At 47.8% G+C, this 25,997-nt stretch overlaps 1 protein-coding gene across 1 annotated transcript in view; it reads right to left on the reverse strand.

Annotated features, from left to right (window-relative positions):
- MCMBP (minichromosome maintenance complex binding protein) overlaps positions 1 to 25,997 on the reverse strand; it is a 44,408-nt gene that overhangs the window by 4,459 nt on the left and 13,952 nt on the right. The window contains exons 3-13 of the mRNA XM_088466425.1: positions 18,890 to 19,030; positions 17,761 to 17,802; positions 15,179 to 15,282; positions 11,968 to 12,086; positions 9,779 to 9,924; positions 6,995 to 7,092; positions 5,123 to 5,301; positions 4,448 to 4,571; positions 1,787 to 1,904; positions 1,512 to 1,677; positions 493 to 626 (exon numbers count right to left, since the gene is read on the reverse strand). Of these exons, the coding sequence (XP_088322551.1) occupies positions 493 to 626; positions 1,512 to 1,677; positions 1,787 to 1,904; positions 4,448 to 4,571; positions 5,123 to 5,301; positions 6,995 to 7,092; positions 9,779 to 9,924; positions 11,968 to 12,086; positions 15,179 to 15,282; positions 17,761 to 17,802; positions 18,890 to 19,030 (1,371 nt within the window). The remainder of the gene's footprint in view (positions 1 to 492; positions 627 to 1,511; positions 1,678 to 1,786; positions 1,905 to 4,447; positions 4,572 to 5,122; positions 5,302 to 6,994; positions 7,093 to 9,778; positions 9,925 to 11,967; positions 12,087 to 15,178; positions 15,283 to 17,760; positions 17,803 to 18,889; positions 19,031 to 25,997) is intronic.

Consider the following 25,997-nt stretch of genomic DNA (forward strand, 5'->3'; position numbering starts at 1 on the left):
CAGGTTATTCCCTGTTATCAGGCCTCTATTATCAATTCTGCATTACACTCCTCCCCCAGCGCACCTACCCAATCAGACGGGACAGTGGTGCCCCCAAAATAACGTCACCTGGGCGGCCCGGCGCGGAATCTGTAGTGTGTGATATAATCGCTATGGTGGATACTCTATAAAACCACAGGGAGCTCGCTGAACAATGTCAATACGGGATGTATTTGGTAAGGATGCTGACAATCTCCGAAAGCCGGCACCAGAATCCCGGCACCAGCATCCTGACAGTAAGTCTCGGGGTTAGGGGAGGGTTAGTCTTCATGTTTAGGTGTAGGTGGGGGGGGTGTGCGTGTACATACACATATATACATATTATAGACTGTGGGGTTCATGTGAGGATGAGCAGATTATATAATGTGACATTATACAGGTGCCAGTCCCCTACAGCTAGGACGCAGGTACAATAAGGAACATCATGTGACAGCGGTATACGAGGTTACGTACCGGGAGCAGCGAGCGGCCCTCGGAGGTGACCAGGACATTAATATTGCAGGGAAATTCCATCTGGTGGTAACTGAAGTCATAATCCACTTTCTGCCAGGTGATCAGGTTCCCCAGCGCGGTGACATTGAGAACTCCTGAGGATCACATACAAGGTGACACCATTACAGACTCTGCATCTCTTCTCTACAGCGTGTGTGTAGTGACACGTGTCCTTGTGTGTACACAGAGATCTGGGTGGGACGTGTCCTTGTGTGTACACAGAGATCTGGGTGGGACGTGTCCTTGTGTGTACACAGAGATCTGGGTGGGACGTGTCCTTGTGTGTACACAGAGATCTGGGTGGGACGTGTCCTTGTGTGTACACAGATCTGGGTGGGACGTGTCCTTGTGTGTACACAGAGATCTGGGTGGGACGTGTCCTTGCCGTGTACGGATGCTGGTCAGTGACATAGGGAGAGCTGGGCGGGATGTGGGACGTGTCTTTGCCGTGTACGGATGCTGGTCAGTGACATAGGGAGAGCTGGGTGGGACGTGTCCTTGCCGTGTACGGATGCTGGTCAGTGACATAGGGAGAGCTGGGCGGGATGTGGGACGTGTCTTTGCCGTGTACGGATGCTGGTCAGTGACATAGGGAGAGCTGGGTGGAACGTGTCCTTGCCGTGTACGGATGCTGGTCAGTGACATAGGGAGAGCTGGGCGGGATGTGGGACGTGTCTTTGCCGTGTACGGATGCTGGTCAGTGACATAGGGAGAGCTGGGCGGGATGTGGGACGTGTCTTTGCCGTGTACGGATGCTGGTCAGTGACATAGGGAGAGCTGGGTGGAACGTGTCCTTGCCGTGTACGGATGCTGGTCAGTGACATAGGGAGAGCTGGGCGGGATGTGGGACGTGTCTTTGCCGTGTACGGATGCTGGTCAGTGACATAGGGAGAGCTGGGTGGGACGTGTCCTTGCCGTGTACTGTTGCTGGTCAGTGACATAGGGAGAGCTGGGCAGGACGTATGATGCGATATACCCACCCTTGGTGTCCAGCTGGCCCTGCTCCAGCAGGGTCTCGTCCACCACCAGAGAGGTGTGAGAAGACAGTTGGAGGAGGCCGCTCACCAGCCGGTTGGCAGAGTAATCCTTACGGGGGACAAAGCACAGACTGTTCATGTTTTCTATGGACATGGGGAGGTAATGAGACTGCAGGAAGAATAAAAGTAGAGTCAGGAGAACCCTCGTTCCAGACTATGAAACAGAATCGGTTATAACGAGGTCTGTATCGCGAGTTGACGGATGGTGGCCATCTTACCGCAGGCACCAGCTGCTGCACCACACGGTACAGATGTTGGGTGAAGATGCCATTTCGAGGGCAACCACTGAGGTTTAGTGAGAACTTTCCCAGAGGAAGAACATCTCTTCGGGCATATCTGTCAGGGATCAGAGGCATAAATGTGTCAGATAGACCCTATGGAAGGAAGGTCACATTCTAGGTGGTTCTCCAGATGCCCTATACTACATACTGAGGCTTGTTAAAGGATTCAACTCCCCAAAAAGTCAACAGATTTATCTATACAAAGACTAAATTCCTAAAGTAAAATTTCAAACACAATCTTTTGTCTGCAGAATGAAAAAAAAAAAACAAAGAAATATGCTGCTTACTTAAGTGTTCAACCCCTGTGCCGCCTGTGCCACCTGTGCCACCTGTGCCGCGGAAGCTCCAACTTTACAAAAGGTGAAAGATATTGGCTTTCAATTAGCCTCTACCTTTGAACCATTAATAAAAGCTATGGATCAAAGGCCCCCTGATAAAATAACATTGGTCATACTGTGAATATGCAGGAAAGCTGCGATAATGAGACCAAGGTCTAAGTATACAAAGTTACACACAGGCACAAGATAGGAAAAGGCTACAGAGTAGCATCAAAGCGCTCAGATATCCCAGTGATCAGTGCTGAATGAATTATGAGGAAATAAAAGCTGCATCGTACTCCCAGGCACGGCCGGGAGGGGGCTAGGAAGAGACCACTATCACTGTGCAGGAGATACAGAGCTCAGTGGATGAGACTGGGGTGAGGGTGCACCAGTCACCTATATCAGGAGCTCTGCATACACCTGGCCTGTATGGGAGGGGGCTAGGAAGAGACCACAATCACTGTGCAGGAGATACAGAGCTCAGTGCCTGAGACTGGGGTGAGGGTGCACCAGTCATCTATATCAGGAGCTCTGCATACACCTGGCCTGTATGGGAGGGGGTTAGGAAGAGACCACTATCACTGTGCAGGAGATACAGAGCTCTGTGGATGAGACTGGGGTGAGGGTGCACCACTCACCTATATCAGGAGCTCTGCATACACCTGGCCTGTATGGGGGGGGGGGGCTAGGAAGAGACCACTATCACTGTGCAGGAGATACAGAGCTCAGTGGATGAGACTGGGGTGAGGGTGCACCAATACCTATATCAGGAGCTCTGCATACACCTGGCCTGTATGGGAGGGGGGCTAGGAAGAGACCACTATCACTGTGCAGGAGATACAGAGCTCAGTGGCTGAGACTGGGGTGAGGGTGCACCAATACCTATATCAGGAGCTCTGCATACACCTGGCCTGTATGGGAGGGGGGCTAGGAAGAGACCACTATCACTGTGCAGGAGATACAGAGCTCAGTGGCTGAGACTGGGGTGAGGGTGCACCAATACCTATATCAGGAGCTCTGCATACACCTGGCCTGTATGGGAGGGGGCTAGGAAGAGACCACTATCACTGTGCAGGAGATACAGAGCTCAGTGGATGAGACTGGGGTGAGGGTGCACCAGTCACCTATATCAGGAGCTCTGCATACACCTGACCTGTATGGGAGGGGGCTAGGAGGAGACCACTATCACTGTGCAGGAGATGGGAGGGGATGCACCAGTCACCTATATCAGGAGCTCTGCATACACCTGGCCTGTATGGGAGGGGGCTAGGGAGAGACCATTACAGAAGGAAAACCACATTAAAGCTTGTCTGGAGTGTGCAAGAAAATATCAGGGACCCAGATAAATTGTGGGATAAAGACTTGTGGTCAGATGAGACAGACATGGGAGGTCACCTCACTACAGGTGGTGCAAACCTAACTCTGCCCGATCCTCAGCAAACACTGTCCCAGCAATGAGGTATGGGGGTGGCAGCGCCATGCTGTGGGGATGGCTCTCCTCACTGGGGACTGGGCAGATACAGGGACACAGCACAGCGTCAGGCTGCTGGCAGACTAAGGACTGGTAGAAAGTTCCCCTTTCAGGAGAATGATCCCAAACACAGGGACAAAGCAGCAGCGGCTGCACCACAATGATCTACTATGGAGAAGTCACTGTGCATTATATATATATTCACCGAGACCCCAAACTGGAAGCAGTCTGATGCAAGACGTGGGAGACCACCCAACAGGTTTCATTTAAAAGACTGTCAGGGGTGGGAAGAAACATGTCGGGGGGTCTCCTACGTGTCTGAACAAACTGCTTCCAGTTTGGGGTCTCAGTGAAAGAGGCGCATAGCGAGGACCAGCGGTGCTGGGAGCGGAGTCCCGGATCCTGTGTGTGAGATCAGTCTGGTACGCAGCGCGCCTACGTCAGCGCGCCTACACTGTGATAAAATGAGTTGATGGTTTTACACTACAGACGTCTTTAGTACACTTCCAGCAATACCAGATCTCCCATCAGAGGGGATTACACAGATCGTTGTTACATAGTGATGTCTATGTGGCTTTGATGTATTATTATTCATTGTAGTTAATTGAATAGACTTTGGCCGCCGCCTTCTGTCTGACTTATAGAATGTGTTTGTTTCCTGCTCTGAACTAACGTAAGGTTGTAGCTGCATCACTTCAACGGTTATAAAGTATAAAGAAACATTATATATATAATATATCTAGCAGTAACGTACATTCAGCTGTGACACAATCAGACGCCACGAGCGGCCTTACTAGCGGTACTCACACGGTGGAGATGAGGTGGAGCATGAGGTACTCGGCCGCGAGGTTGTCCCCGAGAAGAGCGTGCGTAAGGAACCCCAACAGTTCAGACCTCACAGAAGACACCTGGGCCATGAATCCTGCGAGTGCTGGCGAGAGAATCGGCGCCATCAGACTACGGTACATTAGCTCAATATTTACGTAAAACTCGTTTCATATCTGACAAAAGATGGGATTATCTGTCCCAACGTTAAGCTACGAAGCAGCAATTTTTTTAGAGATTTGCAGAAGGCGATTTTTTCAGTAAACGTGAGGAATCTCGGAGCCCGTTGCGTCCGGCGTGTGCGCTCCATGTATGTGTCTTTCAGTTACTACTATTTATGGGTCATATTCTAAACGTTCCTGTCATTAGAGTTTATTCATCTGCTAACACAGCGATTGCGCAGAATACTGACAGCTCCCGCAGTAAATACACTCAATAAATAGTGCTCAGTATTGATCGGTACCGATAACAAGAGACTTATCTCATTACTGAGGTGTAGGAAACCGGCGGACGCTACGCTGCTCCCGGCAGATGGAAAATAAGCGTACTCACTGCACAGCTCCATGGCATCAGCAGGCAGGGTAAAGGTTTTTTAAGGAGGACCGCCACGCCCAGCGAGACCGCCACGCCCAGCAGGACCACTAATAGAAGACTTACAGTGCTTGCTGTGCTCTGTCCGGCAGACGGATCCGGGAATCAGCGGATTGATGTGCTGCAGTTTGCGTGTGATTATGGCGTGTATCCTGGGCACGAGCGAGGTGGGGGGGCTGTGCGCACTTTGCTCCTCCATTGTATACATACTGTCTTCTGGGTCCAGCAGCGCAGACATAGAATCCCTGCCAGGAGAAATGAGAATTCCATATGTAAGCGCCATAGATACGAGTCCGTGTGTATACGGTGACATTGTATGTGAGTGATAGATATTATATACACATAATGGGGCATCAATGTAAGATATGTACAAAATACTAAGCGCCAATAAATGTGTGCACTAAACATATATAGCAGGACTGCGCATGACGTGCCTAATTCTCCAGACAATACGCGTTCCACCTGCAGCAGGGAGTCAGGAGAATCCCTACTTTCTCCCAGGGGTCCCAGCATAGCCATAGAGACGGGCAGGGATCAGCGCGATGCTGTAGGAATACTGCGATAACCGCGTTTTGTGTCACATTAAAAGCTGCGCACCTGAATATACAGTATAACAATCTGCTCATCTCTGATTACTATTATCCAGTCCCCCCGACCCCACATAACACAATGGAAAGGATTCTCTCTCTCACGTTGTGACACAATGGAAAGGATTCTCACTCTCACGTTGTGACACAATGGAAAGGATTCTCTCTCTCACGTTGTGACACAATGGAAAGGATTCTCTCTCTCACGTTGTGACACAATGGAAAGGATTCTCACTCTCACGTTGTGACACAATGGAAAGGATTCTCACTCTCACGTTGTGACAATGGAAAGGATTCTCTCTCTCACATTGTGACACACTGGAAAGGATTCTCTCTCTCACGTTGTGACACAATGGTAAGGATTCTCACTCTCACGTTGTGACACAATGGAAAGGATTCTCTCTCACATTGTGACACACTGGAAAGGATTCTCTCTCTCACGTTGTGACACAATGGAAAGGATTCTCTCTCTCACGTTGTGACACAATGGAAAGGATTCTCACTCTCACGTTGTGACACAATGGAAAGGATTCTCACTCTCACGTTGTGACACAATGGAAAGGATTCTCACGTTGTGACACAATGGAAAGGATTCTCTCTCTCACGTTGTGACACAATGGAAAGGATTCTCTCTCTCACGTTGTGACACAATGGAAAGGATTCTCTCTCTCACGTTGTGACACAATGGAAAGGATTCTCTCTCTCACGTTGTGACACAATGGAAAGGATTCTCTCTCTCACGTTGTGACACAATGGAAAGGATTCTCTCGCTCACGTTGTGACACAATGGAAAGGATTCTCTCTCTCGCGTTGTGACACAATGGAAAGAATTCTCTCTCTCACGTTGTGACACAATGGAAAGGATTCTCTCACATTGTGACACAATGGAAAGGATTCTCTCTCTCACGTTGTGACACAATGGTAAGGATTCTCTCTCTCACTTTGTGACACAATGGAAAGGATTCTCTCTCTCACATTGTGACACAAAGGAAAGGATTCTCTCACGTTGGGCATCTGTAGTAACCGGATTTAGTGTTCATTCTAGCACCCTGCACCTGTCACAGCTCATGCAATTCGTCTTTACTGCCTGGGGTGTCACTCTGCGCTCTGGTGCTTCTAGCAACAAAACTGCTGAGATACAGACTACAGTGTGCAGAGCAGAGCGCGACACCCCAGGCAGGAGAGAGGAACTGCACGAGCTGTGACAGGTGCAGGGTGCCAGAATGATCACCAATGATTATCCATGTAGCCACATCTAGGTAATGAACGCACAATAACTGCTCCGCCCCTTACCAGCCAGGTTGTCTCACACGTTCCACACGTGAGAAAGGAGAACGTATCTGATACTCACCTGCCCTCGCTCACGGCACTCGGTACAGAATCCATGGACAGGACGCCGTACACCTCCAGCACGTCATTCACTTTATAGGCGTCCCAGTTCTCATACACCTGTGGCGAGAGATCATCGTTACACCCTGACGGGGGAGGGCTCATCCTAGGCTATGCATCCGAGTACCCATACAGCTGTAATACGGCATAGCGGCCACAAGCTTATACAGGGATCAACGTTCCCCCTAGGGGTAATATGTGGGGGCCACAGGATCCTGGGCTCTACTGCGAATGGGACCTATGACCCGATGTAGCAGGTACAGGCAGGAGGACCATCCAGGGTTACAATGTGGCACTTAGTGTAGCGATCAGGAGGGACAGAATGACACCAAGTTGGTAAGAGCACTTATCTGGGATCGGCTGCTCAGCCACGTGCACAATATAATACAATTGTACAAGGATGTGCAGTCAATCCCAGACTAACACTGTACAAGGCCCTGCACAGCCCTATGGGGGCCGGCCGCCACCTCCCCTGCACAGCCCTATGGGGGCCGGCCGCCACCTCCCCTGCACAGCCCTATGGGGGCCGGCCGCCACCTCCCCTGCACAGCCCTATGGGGGCCGGCCGCCACCTCCCCTGCACAGCCCTATGGGGGCCGGCCGCCACCTCCCCTGCACAGCCCTATGGGGGCCGGCCGCCACCTCCCCTGCACAGCCCTATGGGTTATAGACAGGTCAGGGATCATCATCTGGGTATTTACAGGATTTTATAGTAAAACTCCGTAACAATAATAAGACTACAGTGCTGTGCAATGTTTCCTGCCATGGAGCTAGATCAGAACCTCATCTAAGGAGGCCGATTGTTCACTTCACCCCTCGTCGCACCCCTGCCCCACTTTCTTTCACTACACAGTCCCCCCTGCCCACCACGTTCTCCTCTACCACCCAGTACCCCTCCTGCCCACATTCTCCTCATCACCCAAGTACAACCCTGCTCCGCGTTCTCCTCTCACCACCCAGGTACCACCCCTGCCCCATCTTCTCCTGTCACCATACAGGTACCAACCCTGTCCTGCGTTTTCCTCCCACCACCCAGTTACTACTCCTGCCCAGTGCTCTCCTCTCACCACCCAGCCCCGCGTTCCTCTCACCACCCAGGTACCACCCCTGCCCCACGTTCTCTCACCACCCAGGTACCACCCCTGCCCCGCGTTCCTCTCACCACCCAGGTACCACCCCTGCCCCACGTTCCTCTCACCACCCAGTTACCACCCCTGCCCCGCGTTCCTCTCACCACCCAGCCCCGCATTCCTCTCACCATCCAGTTACCAGCCCTGCCCACGTACTCTCACCACCCAGTTACCACCCCTGCCCCACACGTTCCTCTCACCACCCAGGTACCACCCCTGCCCCACATTCTCTCACCACCCCTGCCCCACGTTCTCCTCTCCCTACCCAGCCCCGCGTTCCTCCCACCACCCAGTTACTACTCGTGCCCAGTGCTCTCCTCTCACCACCCAGCCCCACGTTCCTCTCACCACCCCTGACCCACGTTCCTCTCACCACCCAGGTACCACCCCTGCCCCACGTTCTCTCACCACCCCTGCCCCACGTTCCTCGTACCAACCCTACCCCACGTTCCTCGTACCAACCCTGCCCCGCGTTCCTCTCACCACCCAGGTGCCACCCCTGCCCCGCGTTCCTCTCACCACCCAGGTGCCACAGTGTCCCGCATTCTCCTCCCAACACCCAGGTACTACCCTGACCCACGTTCTTCTTGCCACCCAGGTACCACCCCTAGTCCAGCATTTTCCACTGTAACCCAGAGGCCAACACTTGCTCCGCATTCCCTACTTTCCATCTAGGTACCACCACTCGCTATCAAAGTACTACCCCAATCCTGCTTCTCCGCTGCCACCCAGGCACCAACCCCTGCCACACATTCTCCGCTTGCTACGCAGTTGCCACCCCTTCCACTCACCCAGGAGGCACCATCCTGCCCTGTGTTGTGCCCTCCACCCCGAATACTCCTCTCACAAACCAGATATCACCCCCTACCTCCAGGACAGCACCTGGCATCCTCCTATCACCACCCTTGCCCAGCGTTATGAGAAGATGATGGGAGTTCCTACTCCCAGGGCAGGAAGCCGCACAACGCTATATAACGCCACAGTAACCATTATCACATGTGATATCACACAGCTCTGAGAGGCCAGAGATTAATGCCAGTTATCACTCATTATAAATTAGTTTTGCTGTCTGAGAAGGATACAAGATGCAGACGCCCAGCCCCATACTAAGTCGCCCATCTCTCTTTACTCGCAGACTGATCGACACGCAAGATAGCATAACCATCGGTAACATCGAGAACCATCGGACCCATTAGCACAATAGTGGTGACCTGACGCAGAATTTTAGCCGCTTCCTGTGTAGAGCTTACGGTATGGCTGCATATGCCGCCGCACTGCCTTAATTATGCACGCCTCTATAACGGCGTTATAACGCCTGTGTTCGCCTGACCACCCCCCGTCACTACCCACAAATGGCACACTCAGTTATTTTCGAAAGGGTCTGCGTACACACTGCATGTGGTCTGTGTACCACAACCTGATCGCACTGGCTGGTGCATGCGCATTGCGTTGCATGCATAGTGCAGAAACATCGGCCAAGTGCGTGCGCTCTCTCCTGTGCGTTCCTTGCTGAATCAGGGCCTGTATGTAACATTACACAGACGCATGATTCCATGGGAGACAGCGCCACCCAGTGTCAGGAAGATAAAATACTGAATTAACCCTTTGTCAGATACCTTCACAAGGCAGGCCGGACCCTTCTCCCCAGGCAGAGGGAAGTTGAGGTCCAGAGACAGGGGGCTGTTTGTGGTGGTCTCCTGACGATTCATCGGATGCTCCGTCTCCAGGCGTTTGGGAAGGCTGCAGGTCTCCCGGTCATCCCCTAAATCCACAGGAAGAAACCAGAGATTTGTCATCACAACCTGCACGTTCTGGCATGGACGACTCCTGTAACCCCAACATACCCCCTGTACCATCTGTACCTCCCAGAATGAAACAGACTATGCCAGGAGATCGCCTGTACATGCAGCTAAGCTCAGCATTCATTAGTACGGCAGAGATCAGGGCCCCAATTACATACAATACTGAGAGAAACCTTCTGAGCCACCATAAATGTCCTGTACGTATACATTTTATGTATACAACGGTCAAATAACACACTCCTGGCAGCCACAGGGGGGCGGTGGTGGGCAGCCACAGGGGGGGGGGGGGGGGGCGGTGGTGGGTAGCCACAGCGGGGGGGGCGGTGGGCAGTCAGAGGGGGGGGCGCGGTGGGCAGTCAGAGGGGGGGGCGCGGTGGGCAGTCAGAGGGGGGGGCGCGGTGGGCAGTCAGAGGGGGGGGGGGCGCGGTGGGCAGTCAGAGGGGGGGGGGGCGCGGTGGGCAGTCAGAGGGGGGGGGCGCGGTGGGCAGTCAGAGGGGGGGGGCGCGGTGGGCAGTCAGAGGGGGGGGGCGCGGTGGGCAGTCAGAGGGGGGGGGCGCGGTGGGCAGTCAGAGGGGGGGGGGGGGGCGGAGGGGGGGGGGATGACGAGCAGGTGGTAGTTTGTAGAGGGCCCTAGGAGGGGGGTTTCCTAGGATCAGGTTATGCTCCTCATCCCTTCATGTATCCTAATAAATGTATATGCACCAATAGAATGGAGATATCACCCTACAGCACATAGACACTACCTGCACCTCACAGAAGACACCAACACTGCTGAATCACAGACACTTCCTATTAGCCCCTGTGGTGCCGGTGCCGGGGGGCAGGTACAGGGGTAACCAGCTATTTGAGGAGTGAAAGGCATCAACACTGAACATATCTTACCCCTGTGGATCATTAAAAATAACTCAGGAGATGTGACGCCCCTGGAGGAAGAGCAGCACTGCGGGGAAGTCAGGAATAGCGACATACACACCCCCCCCACAAAGGACAAGTCACCCCAAGAAAAAAATATTCCCAGGACACCCCAAAGAATACCTTAGAAATTTGGGGCGAAAATAAAACGAACAAAATAATCTTCTGGGGGTGCAGTAAGACAGGGCCGTGTTTTCGGGATTGCAGGTGATTGTATGACGGAGGAATTTCTTCACTTTTTCTAAACCCTCACCATAGAGACATAAGAATACGCCGGCAGCCATATGCACGCACCACAGACCACAGATCTGATGGGACGACTTATTATCACCAGGAAACCCTGCCCGTAAAATCACCACCTTTACCACCACTGAGCACCAGAACTAGGTCACTAAGGGCTAATACTAAACTACCATGATGATTTCCGCAGTTGGCCCGTCTCTTTCTGGGGTACACAGTGACTCCCCCGATTCTTCCTGCACTTTGTCGCCTGGTTTACATTGGCCGGGTCCCGTTTTCGCCTGTTTGGGAATTGAATACGGAGTAAATCGGGAGCGCGCACAAGAAGTTTTCGCCTCCAAAACAGGCGAAGGCTGCGAAAAGTCGGGTAGGCAGAACTTTTTCACTGAGGCGAAACTAATTGAATACGGCCCTGAGTATTATTCCATGTAAGGAGCAGCGGAAAGCGACATTAGTGCACATTATACACTACCCAGAGACCGGACATTATACACTACCCAGAGACCGGACATTATACACTACCCAGAGACCGGACATTATACACTACCCAGAGACCGGACATTATACACTATCCAGAGACCGGACAATAGCTGATCAGTCAGATGGGGTTACAGAATCTATATACACATCCAGCCAGCAGCCCCCCGTGCCACTACCAAATAATGTCTACAAGGAAGAGGCGCCACTAGCCATTCCCCGAATGGGCACAGTCACAGAACGTACAGGTCTCTCTGTTAGATAAATTGTACAGCACCAGAGACCGTAATAAAGGCGCTGTGCCCAGCATGGACCTGTAGGGGGCGATATTGCTATTACTACATAGGAAGACAATAATTACCACTCGGTGTTACCTGTGGGTTGTTCGGAGTGAAGTCCTGCGTCATCGTCATCTTCCTCATAACTTCGCTTCTGCCGGCTGGGGATGTACGAGGTGGAAGCGCTCACTCTGGCCTGGCTGGAGCTGCTGTACATGTGAGATTATTAAGGAGGAATACTTTACGGTCGCTGGCCGGCCAGATAGTCACCCCCTGCATGGTGCCCGAGCTACACACTCTGTGCCTATGTCATTGTGCTCATCCATAACCAATCCTGGCCAGATAGTCACCCCCTGCATGGTGCCCGAGCTACACACTCTGTGCCTATGTCATTGTGCTCATCTATAACCAATCCTGGCCAGATAGTCACCCCCTGCATGGTGCCCGAGCTACACACTCTGTGCCTATGGGGACACTGGAGCTGTCACTAATGACGCTGGCAGCAGGATGGAACCAGTCCTGAGTCTGAATTCTGCATCAGCTAGAGATGTGCCCGCATACACCTATTACATCGCGGCAAAGAGCCCCAGATAACGAGCCACGAGTATTGCTACATAGCCACGCCAAATCCCTAATATGAAGTACCTAAGTGCACTATAAACACCGAATCCCTAATATGAAGTACCTAAGTGCACTATAAACACCAAATCCCTAATATGAAGTACCTAAGTGCACTATAAACACCAAATCCCTAATATGAAGTACCTAAGTGCACTATAAACGGCAAATCCCTAATATGAAGTACCTAAGTGCACTATAAACGGCAAATCCCTAATATGAAGTACCTAAGTGCACTATAAACGGCAAATCCCTAATATGAAGTACCTAAGTGCACTATAAACGGCAAATCCCTAATATGAAGTACCTAAGTGCACTATAAACGGCAAATCCCTAATATGAAGTACCTAAGTGCACTATAAACGGCAAATCCCTAATATGAAGTACCTAAGTGCACTATAGACGGAATCGACGCAAAATTGAGATAAAACTAAGCAGCACAGGAATCGCTACACGTGGGTCACACCGGGTTTCTCGTGCAATATGGGGCATATAGGATAAGTGTATGGGGAGACATCTGTACAAATGGTGGGATACTTGCAGACAGCAGAGAAGCACTGGTGCCACCTCACGCCTCGCACCTAGCTATGGGCGCCATATATTGTACACACGGGCATCCTGACTCCCTCTCGGCCGGGTACTTTATCTGCTACGGACCCTGGATTAGTCCTCTCACCCTATCCCCAACACCTCCTGCCTCATTTACCAGTCTCCGCTAGATTGTAAGCTCTCCTGACCTGGGCCTTCCCCAGCTTTATTATGCTGCCATTTTCCCACCCTGCCCAGCGCTATGGAAAATACTGAATAAATCATTTATAATTGGCTATAATGCAGCTATAAAATGCTAAGAGACCAAACCCATTCACTCGCTGCATGGAGAGACGAGTCGTGGCATGAAGCAGCGGGAGCGCGTCTCAGGACCTATTTCCCACCCAGCGCAGTGGGCGGATGCTCAGAAGCGGAAGATGGAATCACATAAAAATCGCTAATCTGCGGTTTCAGATACTATAATAAATGTTTTACCAAGTTTCTCTTAATGAAGAATTTATGGACAATTAAAATGATTTCCGACATGAAAGTAACAATTGCTGACATATGGAGCGTACGGTAACGTCAGGTGACTGCGCTGTCTGATGGCGAGTTCTCTCTCACAGCGTACGGTAACGTCAGGTGACTGCTGTCTGATGGCGAGTTCTCTCTTACAGCGTACGGTAACGTCAGGTGACTGCGCTGTCTGATGGAGAGTTCTCTTACAGCGTACGGTAACGTCAGGTGACTGCGCTGTCTGATGGAGAGTTCTCTCTCACAGCGTACGGTAACGTCAGGTGACTGCGCTGTCTGATGGCGAGTTCTCTTACAGCGTACGGTAACGTCAGGTGACTGCTCTGTCTGATGGCGAGTTCTCTCTCACAGCGTACGGTAACGTCAGGTGACTGCTCTGTCTGATGGCGAGTTCTCTCTCACAGCGTACGGTAACGTCAGGTGACTGCGCTGTCTGATGGCGAGTTCTCTCTCACAGCGTACGGTAACGTCAGGTGACTGCGCTGTCTGATGGCGAGTTCTCTCTCACAGCGTACGGTAACGTCAGGTGACTGCGCTGTCTGATGGCGAGTTCTCTCTCACAGCGTACGGTAACGTCAGGTGACTGCGCTGTCTGATGGCGAGTTCTCTCTCACAGCGTACGGTAACGTCAGGTGACTGCGCTGTCTGATGGCGAGTTCTCTCTCACAGCGTACGGTAACGTCAGGTGACTGCGCTGTCTGATGGCGAGTTCTCTCTCACAGCGTACGGTAACGTCAGGTGACTGCGCTGTCTGATGGCGAGTTCTCTCTCACAGCGTACGGTAACGTCAGGTGACTGCGCTGTCTGATGGCAAGTTCTCTCTCACAGCGTACGGTAATGTCAGGTGACTGCGCTGTCTGATGGCGAGTTCTCTCTCACAGCGTACGGTAACATCAGGTGACTGCGCTGTCTGATGGCGAGTTCTCTCACAGCGTACGGTAACGTCAGGTGACTGCGCTGTCTGATGGCGAGTTCTCTCTCACAGAGTACGGTAACGTCAGGTGACTGCGCTGTCTGATGGCGAGTTCTCTCTCACAGCGTACGGTAACGTCAGGTGACTGCGCTGTCTGATGGCGAGTTCTCTCACAGCGTACGGTAACATCAGGTGACTGCTGTCTGATGGCGAGTTCTCTCTTACAGCGTACGGTAACGTCAGGTGACTGCGCTGTCTGATGGCGAGTTCTCTCTCACAGCGTACGGTAACGTCAGGTGACTGTTGTCTGATGGCGAGTTCTCTATATACAGCATACGGTAACGTCAGGTGACTGGTCTGTCTGATTGCGAGTTCTCTCTTACAGCGTACGGTAACGTCAGGTGACTGCTCTGTCTGATGGCGAGTTCTCTCTCACAGCGTACGGTAACGTCAGGTGACTGCGCTGTCTGATGGCGAGTTCTCTCTCACAGCGTACGGTAACGTCAGGTGACTGCGCTGTCTGATGGCGAGTTCTCTTACAGCGTACGGTAACGTCAGGTGACTGCTCTGTCTGATGGCGAGTTCTCTATATACAGCGTACGGTAACGTCAGGTGATTGGTCTGTCTGATGGAGAGTTCTCTCTTACAGCGTATAGCCAGTATAACTGATGCACCGGAGTCGGTCTCTCCATTTAGACATTTCACCAAAAGGATATTTCCTTTACCCAGGGAGACTCTCCTGGAACAGGGACACAGTAGAACGTCTGCCGCTCGGAAGTGACGGTTCTGCTGGAATGTAAATCCACTTCTTGCTGTGGCTGCAACGGAAACATCATAGAAAAATAAATATATATATATATATATATATATATATATATATATATACACACACACACACACACACACACATATATACAGTCAGGTGCATAAATATTGGGACATTGACAGAATTTTCATATTTTGGCCTCTATTCACCACCACAATGGCTTTGAAATTAAACAAACAAGATGTGATTTACCTGCAGACTTTCAGATTTAATTTGAGGGTAATTACATCCAAATCAGGTGAACGGTGTAGGAATTACAACGGTTTCTATATGTGCCTCTCACTTTTTAAGGGGCCAAAAGTAATGGGACAAACTAAACAATCCTAAATCTAACATTCACTTTTTAATACTTTGTTGCAAATCCTTTGCCGGCAATTACAGCCTGAAGTCTGGAACGCATAGACATCACCAGACGCTGGGTTTCATCCCTGGTGATGCTCTGCCAGGCCTCTACTGCAAATGTCTTCAGTTCCTGCTTGTTCTTGGGGCATTTTCCCTTCAGTTTTGTCTTCATCAAGTGAAATGCATGCTCAATCGGATTCAGGTCAGGGGATTGACTTGGCCATTGCATAACATTCCACTTTTTAGCCTTAAAAAACTCTTTGGTTGCTTTTGCAGTATGCTTCGGGTCATTGTCCATCTGCACTGTGAAGCGCCGTCCAATGAGTTCTGAAGCATTTGACTGAATATGAGCATATAATATTGCCCGAAACACTTCAGAATTCATTCTGCTGCTTTTGTCAGCGGTCACATCATCAATAAATACAAGGGAACCAGTTCCATTGGCAGCCATACATGCCCACGCCATGACACTACCACCACCACCATGCTTCACTGATGAGGTGGTATGTTTTGGATCATGAGCAGTTCCTTTCCTTCTCTTCTCTTCCCATCACTCTGGTACAAGTTGATCTTTGTCTCATCTGTCCATAGGATGTTGTTCCAGAACTGTAATGGCTTTTTTAGATGTTGTTTGGCAAACTCTAATCTGGTCTTCCTGTTTTTGTGGCTCACCAATGGTTTACATCTTGCGGTGAACCCTCTATATTCACTCTTGTGAAGTCTTCTCTTGATTGTTGACTTTGACACATATACACCTACCTCCTGGAGAGTGTTCTTGATTTGGCCAACTGTTGTGAAGAGGTTTTTCTTCACCAGGGAAATAATTCTTCTGTCATCCACCACAGTTGTTTTCCGTGGTCTTCGGGTCTTTTGGTGTTGCTGAGCTCTCCGATGCGTTCTTTCTTTTTAAGAATGTTCCAAACAGTTGATTTGGCCACATTTAATGTTTTTGCCATCTCTCTGATGGGTTTGTTTTGATGTTTCAGCCTAATGATGGTTGCTTCACTGATAGTGACAGCTCTTTGGATCTCATATTGAGAGTTGACAGCAACTGATTCCAAATGCAAATGTCACACCTAGAATCAACTCCAGACCTTTTACCTGCTTAATTGATAATGAAATAACGAGGGAATAGCCCACACCTGTCCATGAAATAGCTTCTGAGTTGATAGTCCCATTACTTTTGGCCCCTTAAAAAGTGGGAGGCACATATAGAAACCGCTGTAATTCCTACACCGTTCACCTGATTTGGATGTAATTACCCTCAAATAAAATCTGAGAGTCTGCAGGTAAATCACATCTTGTTTGTTTCATTTCAAAGCCATTGTGGTGGTGACTAGAGGCCAAAATATGAAATTCTGTCAATGTCCCAATATTTATGCACCTGACTGACATATTATCCCTAGTGTCCCTGCTCCCTCGTCTAAACCAGTCACTGTGAAGACTTTACTGGCAACAGAGGAAGGCAAGAACCGAGACATCATTGCGTCGCCCTCCCCGCACACAGGCCCCCACGCCGCCCTCCCCGCACACAGGCCCCCACGCCGCCCTCCCCGACAGGGCAAAAGGGTTACACAATGGATGGTTTCATCTCTGTGTTTTACCCCACAAACTTTCTGTAACTTTCTCCCAGATATAACTATAACTCCATCTACATTCCACTACCTAATTCTCTGTGGCTTCCTGCTGCCTCCATTCCCCTCATCACATCATGTCACTGCCCCTGTCACATGCAGCCCTGTCCTCACACATCACTCATCTCCTGATATACTCTGTGCTGCTGGGGAGCCTGCTCCTCCCACTATATAAATCTCAGTCTGTTGCTTCCTGCTGCCTCCATTCCCCTCCTCACATCATGTCACTGCCCCTGTCACATGCAGTCCTGTCCTCACTAACACATCACTCATCTCCTGATATACTCTGTGCTGCTGGGGACACTGCTCCTCCCACTATATAACTCTCAGTCTGGGGTTTCTTGCCCAATGGCCCCTCAGCATATTCTATAAAAAGCATTAACACTAAAAGCAAGTTGTGTTTGTATATACTGTATTTCTGCACATATTACGGTCATTGTGACTATACTATATGTTTCGCTCTCTGCACAACATGTAGTAGGTAAGAGACTCACCGTGCAATCTGCCAGGTCCCGGTATTTCCCAACGTGCAGAGTCTGGAAGAGAAAAAAGAGCCGGTCAGGACTGTACAAAGGCGGCCATGACTGAGCTTCCTTCCGCATATGTAAAGTCTCCTCCACCTAAACGCCATTTATATAGATTATGTATAAAGGGCCGCCCCAGGGCACAGTGTGACAGAGGTGAGAGAATGATCAGTGTGATGGATTCCCCTGGGTGGGAGGTTATGTATAAAGGGCCGCCCCAGGGCACAGTGTGACAGAGGTGAGAGAATGATCAGTGTAAGTGATGGATTCCCCTGGGTGGGAGGTTATGTATAAAGGGCCGCCCCGGGGCACAGTGTGACAGAGGTGAGAGAATGATCAGTGTAAGTGATGGATTCCCCTGGGTGGGAGGTTATGTATAAAGGGCCGCCCCGGGGCACAGTGTGACAGAGGTGAGAGAATGATCAGTGTAAGTGATGGATTCCCCTGGGTGGGAGGTTATGTATAAAGGGCCGCCCCGGGGCACAGTGTGACAGAGGTGAGAGAATGATCAGTGTAAGTGATGGATTCCCCTGGGTGGGAGGTTATGTATAAAGGGCCGCCCCGGGGCACAGTGTGACAGAGGTGAGAGAATGATCAGTGTAAGTGATGGATTCCCCTGGGTGGGAGGTTATGTATAAAGGGCCGCCCCAGGGCACAGTGTGACAGAGGTGAGAGAATGATCAGTGTGATGGATTCCCCTGGGTGGGAGGTTATGTATAAAGGGCCGCCCCAGGGCACAGTGTGACAGAGGTGAGAGAATGATCAGTGTAAGTGATGGATTCCCCTGGGTGGGAGGTTATGTATAAAGGGCCGCCCCAGGGCACAGTGTGACAGAGGTGAGAGAATGATCAGTGTAAGTGATGGATTCCCCTGGGTGGGAGGTTATGTATAAAGGGCCGCCCCGGGGCACAGTGTGACAGAGGTGAGAGAATGATCAGTGTAAGTGATGGATTCCCCTGGGTGGGAGGTTATGTATAAAGGGCCGCCCCAGGGCACAGTGTGACAGAGGTGAGAGAATGATCAGTGTAAGTGATGGATTCCCCTGGGTGGGAGGTTATATATAAAGGGCCGCCCCGGGGCACAGATGGGAGTAACTTACCCTGGAATTGGTCCCAAGGTCAATCGTTTCATAAACTCCCATGTAAAACTCTGGATCAAACATGTCCTGCACCATACAGCGAAATTTCACCAAGCTGTTTGGCTTCAGGTAATGCAGAGGGACATCGTTCAGGCTGGGAACCTGTAAGTCAGCATTTACAGTCTGTTCAAGTTCCTTATGGCAGAAATACATCACTTCCTAAGCCAATAGCATCTGAGAGGCCGATATATAGTCATCGCCTCAATTTATCCCAATCCCTGGATAGTCTGCGCAATCAAGTCCTTCTGAAAGTGACCAGCCCATCAAATGTCTGTCACCACCTATATATACAGTATATCACTATTTGTCTGCAGTATTGTGGAAAAGCAAAATAGGTCATAATACCGACAGTCGGGATGCTGCGCTTAGAATATCGCTGGCGGAATCTCGATGGTAAGTACAGGGGTTAGGGGGAGGGTTATAGAAAGCATCTATTGCACAGGAGATTAGTTACTTATCAGTCACAATTCAAGACCCCTTAATTTCCCATAATATGATTCATCAATAGCGTCATGGGTCTGGGGGTGAGGACACAGATTATCAGAATTCAAACTGAATAATTATATACTTCACTGCGGAGCCCAATATGGGCCTAAACTAATATTGGTCCAAATATAAACATATAAATATAATACTGACTATCCCCACAGACATGATACACATACCTTTCCATAGATAGTACATGAAGTATTACATGTATAATATAATACTGACTATCCCCACAGACATGATACACATACCTTTCCATAGATAGTACATGAAGTATTACATGTATAATATAAATATAATACTGACTATCCCCACAGACATGATACACATACCTTTCCATAGATAGTACATGAAGTATTACATGTATAATATAATACTGACTATCCCCACAGACATGATACACATACCTTTCCATAGATAGTACATGAAGTATTACATGTATAATATAAATATAATACTGACTATCCCCACAGACATGATACACATACCTTTCCATAGATAGTACATGAAGTATTACATGTATAATATAATACTGACTATCCCCACAGACATGATACACATACCTTTCCATAGATAGTACATGAAGTATTACATGTATAATATAATACTGACTATCCCCACAGACATGATACACATACCTTTCCATAGATAGTACATGAAGTATTACATGTATAATATAATACTGACTATCCCCACAGACATGATACACATACCTTTCCATAGATAGTACATGAAGTATTACATGTATAATATAAATATAATACTGACTATCCCCACAGACATGATACACATACCTTTCCATAGATAGTACATGAAGTATTACATGTATAATATAATACTGACTATCCCCACAGACATGATACACATACCTTTCCATAGATAGTACATGAAGTATTACATGTATAATATAATACTGACTATCACCACAGACATGATACACATACCTTTCCATAGATAGTACATGAAGGATTACATGTATAATATAAATATAATACTATCCCCACAGAAATGATACACATACCTTTCCATAGATAGTACATGAAGTATTACATGTATAATATAATACTGACTATCCCCACAGAAATGATACACATACCTTTCCATAGATAGTACATGAAGGATTACATGTATAATATAATACTGACTATCACCACAGAAATGATACACATACCTTTCCATAGATAGTACATGAAGGATTACATGTATAATATAATACTGACTATCACCACAGACATGATACACATACCTTTCCATAGATAGTACATGAAGTATTACATCTATAATATAATACTGACTATCCCCACAGACATGATACACATACCTTTCCATAGATAGTACATGAAGTATTACATGTATAATATAAATATAATACTATCCCCACAGACATGATACACATACCTTTCCATAGATAGTACATGAAGTATTACATGTATAATATAAATATAATACTGACTATCCCCACAGACATGATACACATACCTTTCCATAGATAGTACATGAAGTATTACATGTATAATATAATACTGACTATCACCACAGAAATGATACACATACCTTTCCATAGATAGTACATGAAGTATTACATCTATAATATAAATATAATACTGACTATCACCACAGAAATGATACACATACCTTTCCATAGATAGTACATGAAGGATTACATGTATAATATAATACTGACTATCACCACAGACATGATACACATACCTTTCCATAGATAGTACATGAAGTATTACATGTATAATATAATACTGACTATCACCACAGAAATTATACACATACCTTTCCATAGATAGTACATGAAGGATTACATGTATAATATAATACTGACTATCACCACAGACATGATACACATACCTTTCCATAGATAGTACATGAAGTATTACATGTATAATATAATACGGACTATCACCACAGAAATGATACACATACCTTTCCATAGATAGTACATGAAGTATTACATGTATAATATAAATATAATACTGACTATCACCACAGACATGATACACATACCTTTCCATAGATAGTACATGAAGTATTACATCTATAATATAAATATAATACTGACTATCACCACAGAAATGATACACATACCTTTCCATAGATAGTACATGAAGGATTACATGTATAATATAATACTGACTATCCCCACAGAAATGATACACATACCTTTCCATAGATCGTACATGAAGTATTACATCTATAATATAAATATAATACTATCCCCACAGACATGATACACATACCTTTCCATAGATAGTACATGAAGGATTACATGTATAATATAAATATAATACTGACTATCCCCACAGACATGATACACATACCTTTCCATAGATAGTACATGAAGTATTACATGTATAATATAATACTGACTATCCCCACAGACATGATACACATACCTTTCCATAGATAGTACATGAAGTATTACATGTATAATATAATACTGACTATCACCACAGACATGATACACATACCTTTCCATAGATAGTACATGAAGGATTACATTATATTAATATAAAGATCACAGATCCTTTGAGTCTTAGAAAAGGGATTGCAGAGCTAATGGATTACAAGGTGATAGAAATGAGTGGGCAAAGTAACCAATCGGTAACAGCCCGGCAACTAAAATACGCCCCCTGCATGATGCGGTAAGCAATGATTGGTCTGTGCACCCAGCTTTGGTTAGCCTTGTGATCTTCCCAATAATTGCACTGTGTGTGCGGGCAACCGAGGGTAAGACAGCGATCGGTCGGGCATGCCGGTCTGATGCAATATTTGTTTGGGGTGCTCAGCACCCTGGACGTGAACCCCTTAGTGTTAGGGACTGCTAGTGACAGAGAAGCCATGACGAGGCCTAGCAGCTTCCCATGTATTTGCAAATGCATGCAACTAATATCTCTGAATTTCTATTACCATATATTGTTGCAAGTATAATTCAGTGTGCTGAGGAACAACAGGGGGTTAAACCCCCCCACCCCTTTTCTACTTGGTATGACCCCTCCCTTCCATGCACCTGATTAGTTCTGCTAGATTGATTGAGCAGCTGCCATTTTTTGTTTGTTGTCATGAGATGCATGAATGATACAGTATTAGCAGGGCATGCTGGTTCTAGTAGTGCTAGTTGGAGTTCCCAGGGGTGATTCCTAGGTAAGCTGGCTCTCAATGTGGATGCATTTATGTACATACCTTTATCAGGAGGCCTTGCATTTGCCAAATTTTATATGTGCCTTTATCATGAGGCCTTATAATTGGTATAATTTACATTTGGGGTGAGCGTTTGGGCGTAGGGCCCCTGAGGCTGCTCTGGCTGGGCCTCCTCAGGGCATCACCACTTAATACACAGTTAATTTTCACATCACCTTTTATGTTTGTTTTTTATTCATGTAATTTCACATATTTTAACCCCTTTTTCATCACTTATTAACTACTCGCCCACATCTATACTTTACACTGCACTGTCACCCTTTTTCAATTTTCGTGTGATGCCCTGTGGGGGTCCTGGGCTGGACGTTTTTTGGGGTGCTCTGCACCCCGGACGTGAACCCCTTAGTGTTAGGGCCTGCTAGGGACAGAAGCCTTGACGAGGCCTAGCAGCTTCCCATGTATTTGCAAATGTATGTAACTAATACCTTTGAATTTCTATTATGTAGGATTCAAGTATTTTTGTTGATATTGTTGCAGTGTGCTGGAGGGAATCTCCCTTTTTTTCTGTAGTTCGGTGTAAACCGCGCCCTTTACAAGCACCTGTGCGCTGTCATTAAGCTGCTGTGATCGACCACGATACTTTTTGTTTGCAGTCTTCATATATTGTTGCAAGTATAATTCAGTGTGCTGAGGAACAACAGGGGGGTTTAAACCCCCCCTTTTTCTAATTGGTATGACCCCTCCCTTTCATGCACCTGAATAGTACTGCCAGATTGATTGAGCAGCTGCCATTTTTTTTTTTTGTTTCATGCAAGTTAAATGTCGACCGCATTGGGCAGTGTACACCCAGCCGCGGCCGACAGACGGACATTTCTCCTGTTCTTTCACGGGGGAAGGAGTGGGGAGAGGTTTCCTCCCCGGGGGCGGAGCGCAGTACAGGGGCCAATACACAGATATCTCAGAGTGTATGCCCGCGACATAGATAGAGATTTTATATAGCAACCCATATGAAAAACATTTGAGAATGTATAAAACGTTATATAGACGACATTATTATAATATGGGAGAGAGATGAGCGGTCTTTTTTTTTTTATAATTTTTTAATTATTAATCAATAAATACCTACAATTTAAAATGTAATTAGAATCTGAATAAAGACAGGGTTGAGTATCTAGATCTAGTGCTACAAGGGGAAGGTAATATGGTCACTACCTGTAATTTTATTAAGAACGTGGATACCAATAGTTATCTGCATTTTAACAGCTGCCATGCAGAACAATGGAAACACTATATACCCTTCTCCCAATTCCACCGCATAAAAAGATATTGCAGCAAAGAAGATTTAAAAAAAACTAACAGGGGTATTCAATATGGGAGCGAAAAAATCGTTTTTGCGTTATATCGGAGCTATGACGTCATTATCGGAGGTTTTACTTTTACACCGTATTCAATTTCAAAGACTTATCGCAGTTTTGAAAAGTCTTTGATAAAAAACGGGGATAACTTTTCACCATTGAATAGGTGTCGAAAAAAAATGCAGAATTGGGGTTTAGGGGTGCAGGCTTAAAAAAAATAGCCTGCACCCCTGGGAATGACATTTAAAAAATAACTGTCAAAAAAAGTTTAAAAAAAAAAAATAAAAAAATAAAAAAATAGGGACACCCCAAAAAATAAATTTTAAAATTTGGGTGAAAAAAAAAAAAAATGGGAAAAAATTGTTTAATAATAGGGAAATAGGTTCAGGGCTATTCTGCAAGGATGCGGCAGGTGTTTTGAAGAATAGATTTATAGCGGCAGGTGCACAATTGCAGAATTTTAAAAAAACTTACTTTAGGGACTTAAAAATATGCCAGTACCCATTTTCATGTACCCCAAATTTGATGGGACCACTTAAAAAAAGCGAAAAAAATAACTTAAGTGCTCTTCTGCAACACTTCTTCAATGTCGGGAAAAAAAACACCTGCTACGGCTATTTAAATCCCCGACTTTCATTTAAAGGCTAAAACGGGGGTACCCATAGTGATCCCCCATGTTTTTACAACTTTAGGGGGTGTTACAATTTTTTTAAGGAAAAATTCGTAACTTTAGGCAAATCCAACTTCGGAGTTTCCCGTTTTCGTTAATTTTATATTGAATACGGGGATAAGCGCGCGCCCGATACTTTAACGCAGGTAAAAAACAAGAGATATGGTAAGAACTTACCTTTGTTATCTCTGTTTCTACGAAGTCCATAGGGTCCACAGGGTTGACCTTGGGGTATAGCTGGATCTGGATCCATGGGCACCACGCAGTTAAAGCTTTAGCTGCTCCCAGGATGCACTTGGGTCCGTCCTCCTCTATACCCCGGCCACAGCACCTCAGTTGGTAAGCAGCCAAGGCCGGAGGAGGAGACTAAACAGAGAGAAGGAAGACTGGAACACACAAGAAACCATACTCACAGAAATGGGAAACGGAAAACCGGTGACCAGCCACACAGCCCATTTGAAGCCAGGTGCGTCAGGGCGGGCGCCCTGTGGACCCTATGGACTTCGTAGAAACAGAGATAACAAAGGTAAGTTCTTACCATATCTCTTGTTTTCTACTTCAGGGTCCATAGGGGGTCCACAGGGTTGACCTTGGGGATGTCCCAAAGCAGTACAACTAAGGGCGGGGACGCTCCTGTGCTGAAAGGAGTACCCGGCGCCCAAAGGATGCATCCTGAGAGGCAAAGGTGTCAAACGCATAGAACCTCAAAAACGTTTGAATTGAAGACCAAGTGGCCGCCTTACACAGCTGAACAGCAGAAGCGCCACGTCTAGCAGCCCAAGAGGAACCCACAGAACGAGTGGAATGAGCCTTAACAGAGGCTGGCACAGGTAAGCCCTCCTGTGCATAAGCCTCACAAATAACGGAACGAAGCCAACGGGCTAACGTTTGTTTGTTGGCAGGCCAACCCCTCTTGTGAAAACCAAAGAGGATAAACAATGAATCAGACTTCCTAACCGAAGCCGTCCGGTCTACAGAAATTCTAAGCGCCCGGACCACATCTAAGGAAGTCTCACCAGCTGAAAGATCAGGGGACTGAAAAGCTGGCACAACAAGTTCCTGATTAATGTGGAACTTCGAGACCACTTTGGGCAAAAACTCTGGACGAGTGCGGAGCACCGCTCTGTCCTGGTGAAAAATCAGGAAAGGAGGGCGACAGGAAAGCGCCCCCAATTCAGACACCCTCCTGGCCGAAGCAATTGCCAGGAGAAAAACCGTCTTAAATGTCAGCCACTTGAGCTCCACCGCCTCAAGAGGCTCAAACGGAGGACCCTGCAGGACCCGTAGCACCACCGCCTAGTCCCAAGGAGCCACAGGAGGCACAAAGGGAGGCTGGATCCTGAGAACACCTTGGAAAAAGGTGTGAACGTCTGGTAGTATTGCAATCCGCCGTTGAAACCACACG

Source organism: Taudactylus pleione, unplaced genomic scaffold (assembly GCF_031769625.1).
Source record: "Taudactylus pleione unplaced genomic scaffold, aTauple2 ptg003137l, whole genome shotgun sequence".
Lineage (NCBI taxonomy): Eukaryota > Metazoa > Chordata > Amphibia > Anura > Myobatrachidae > Taudactylus > Taudactylus pleione.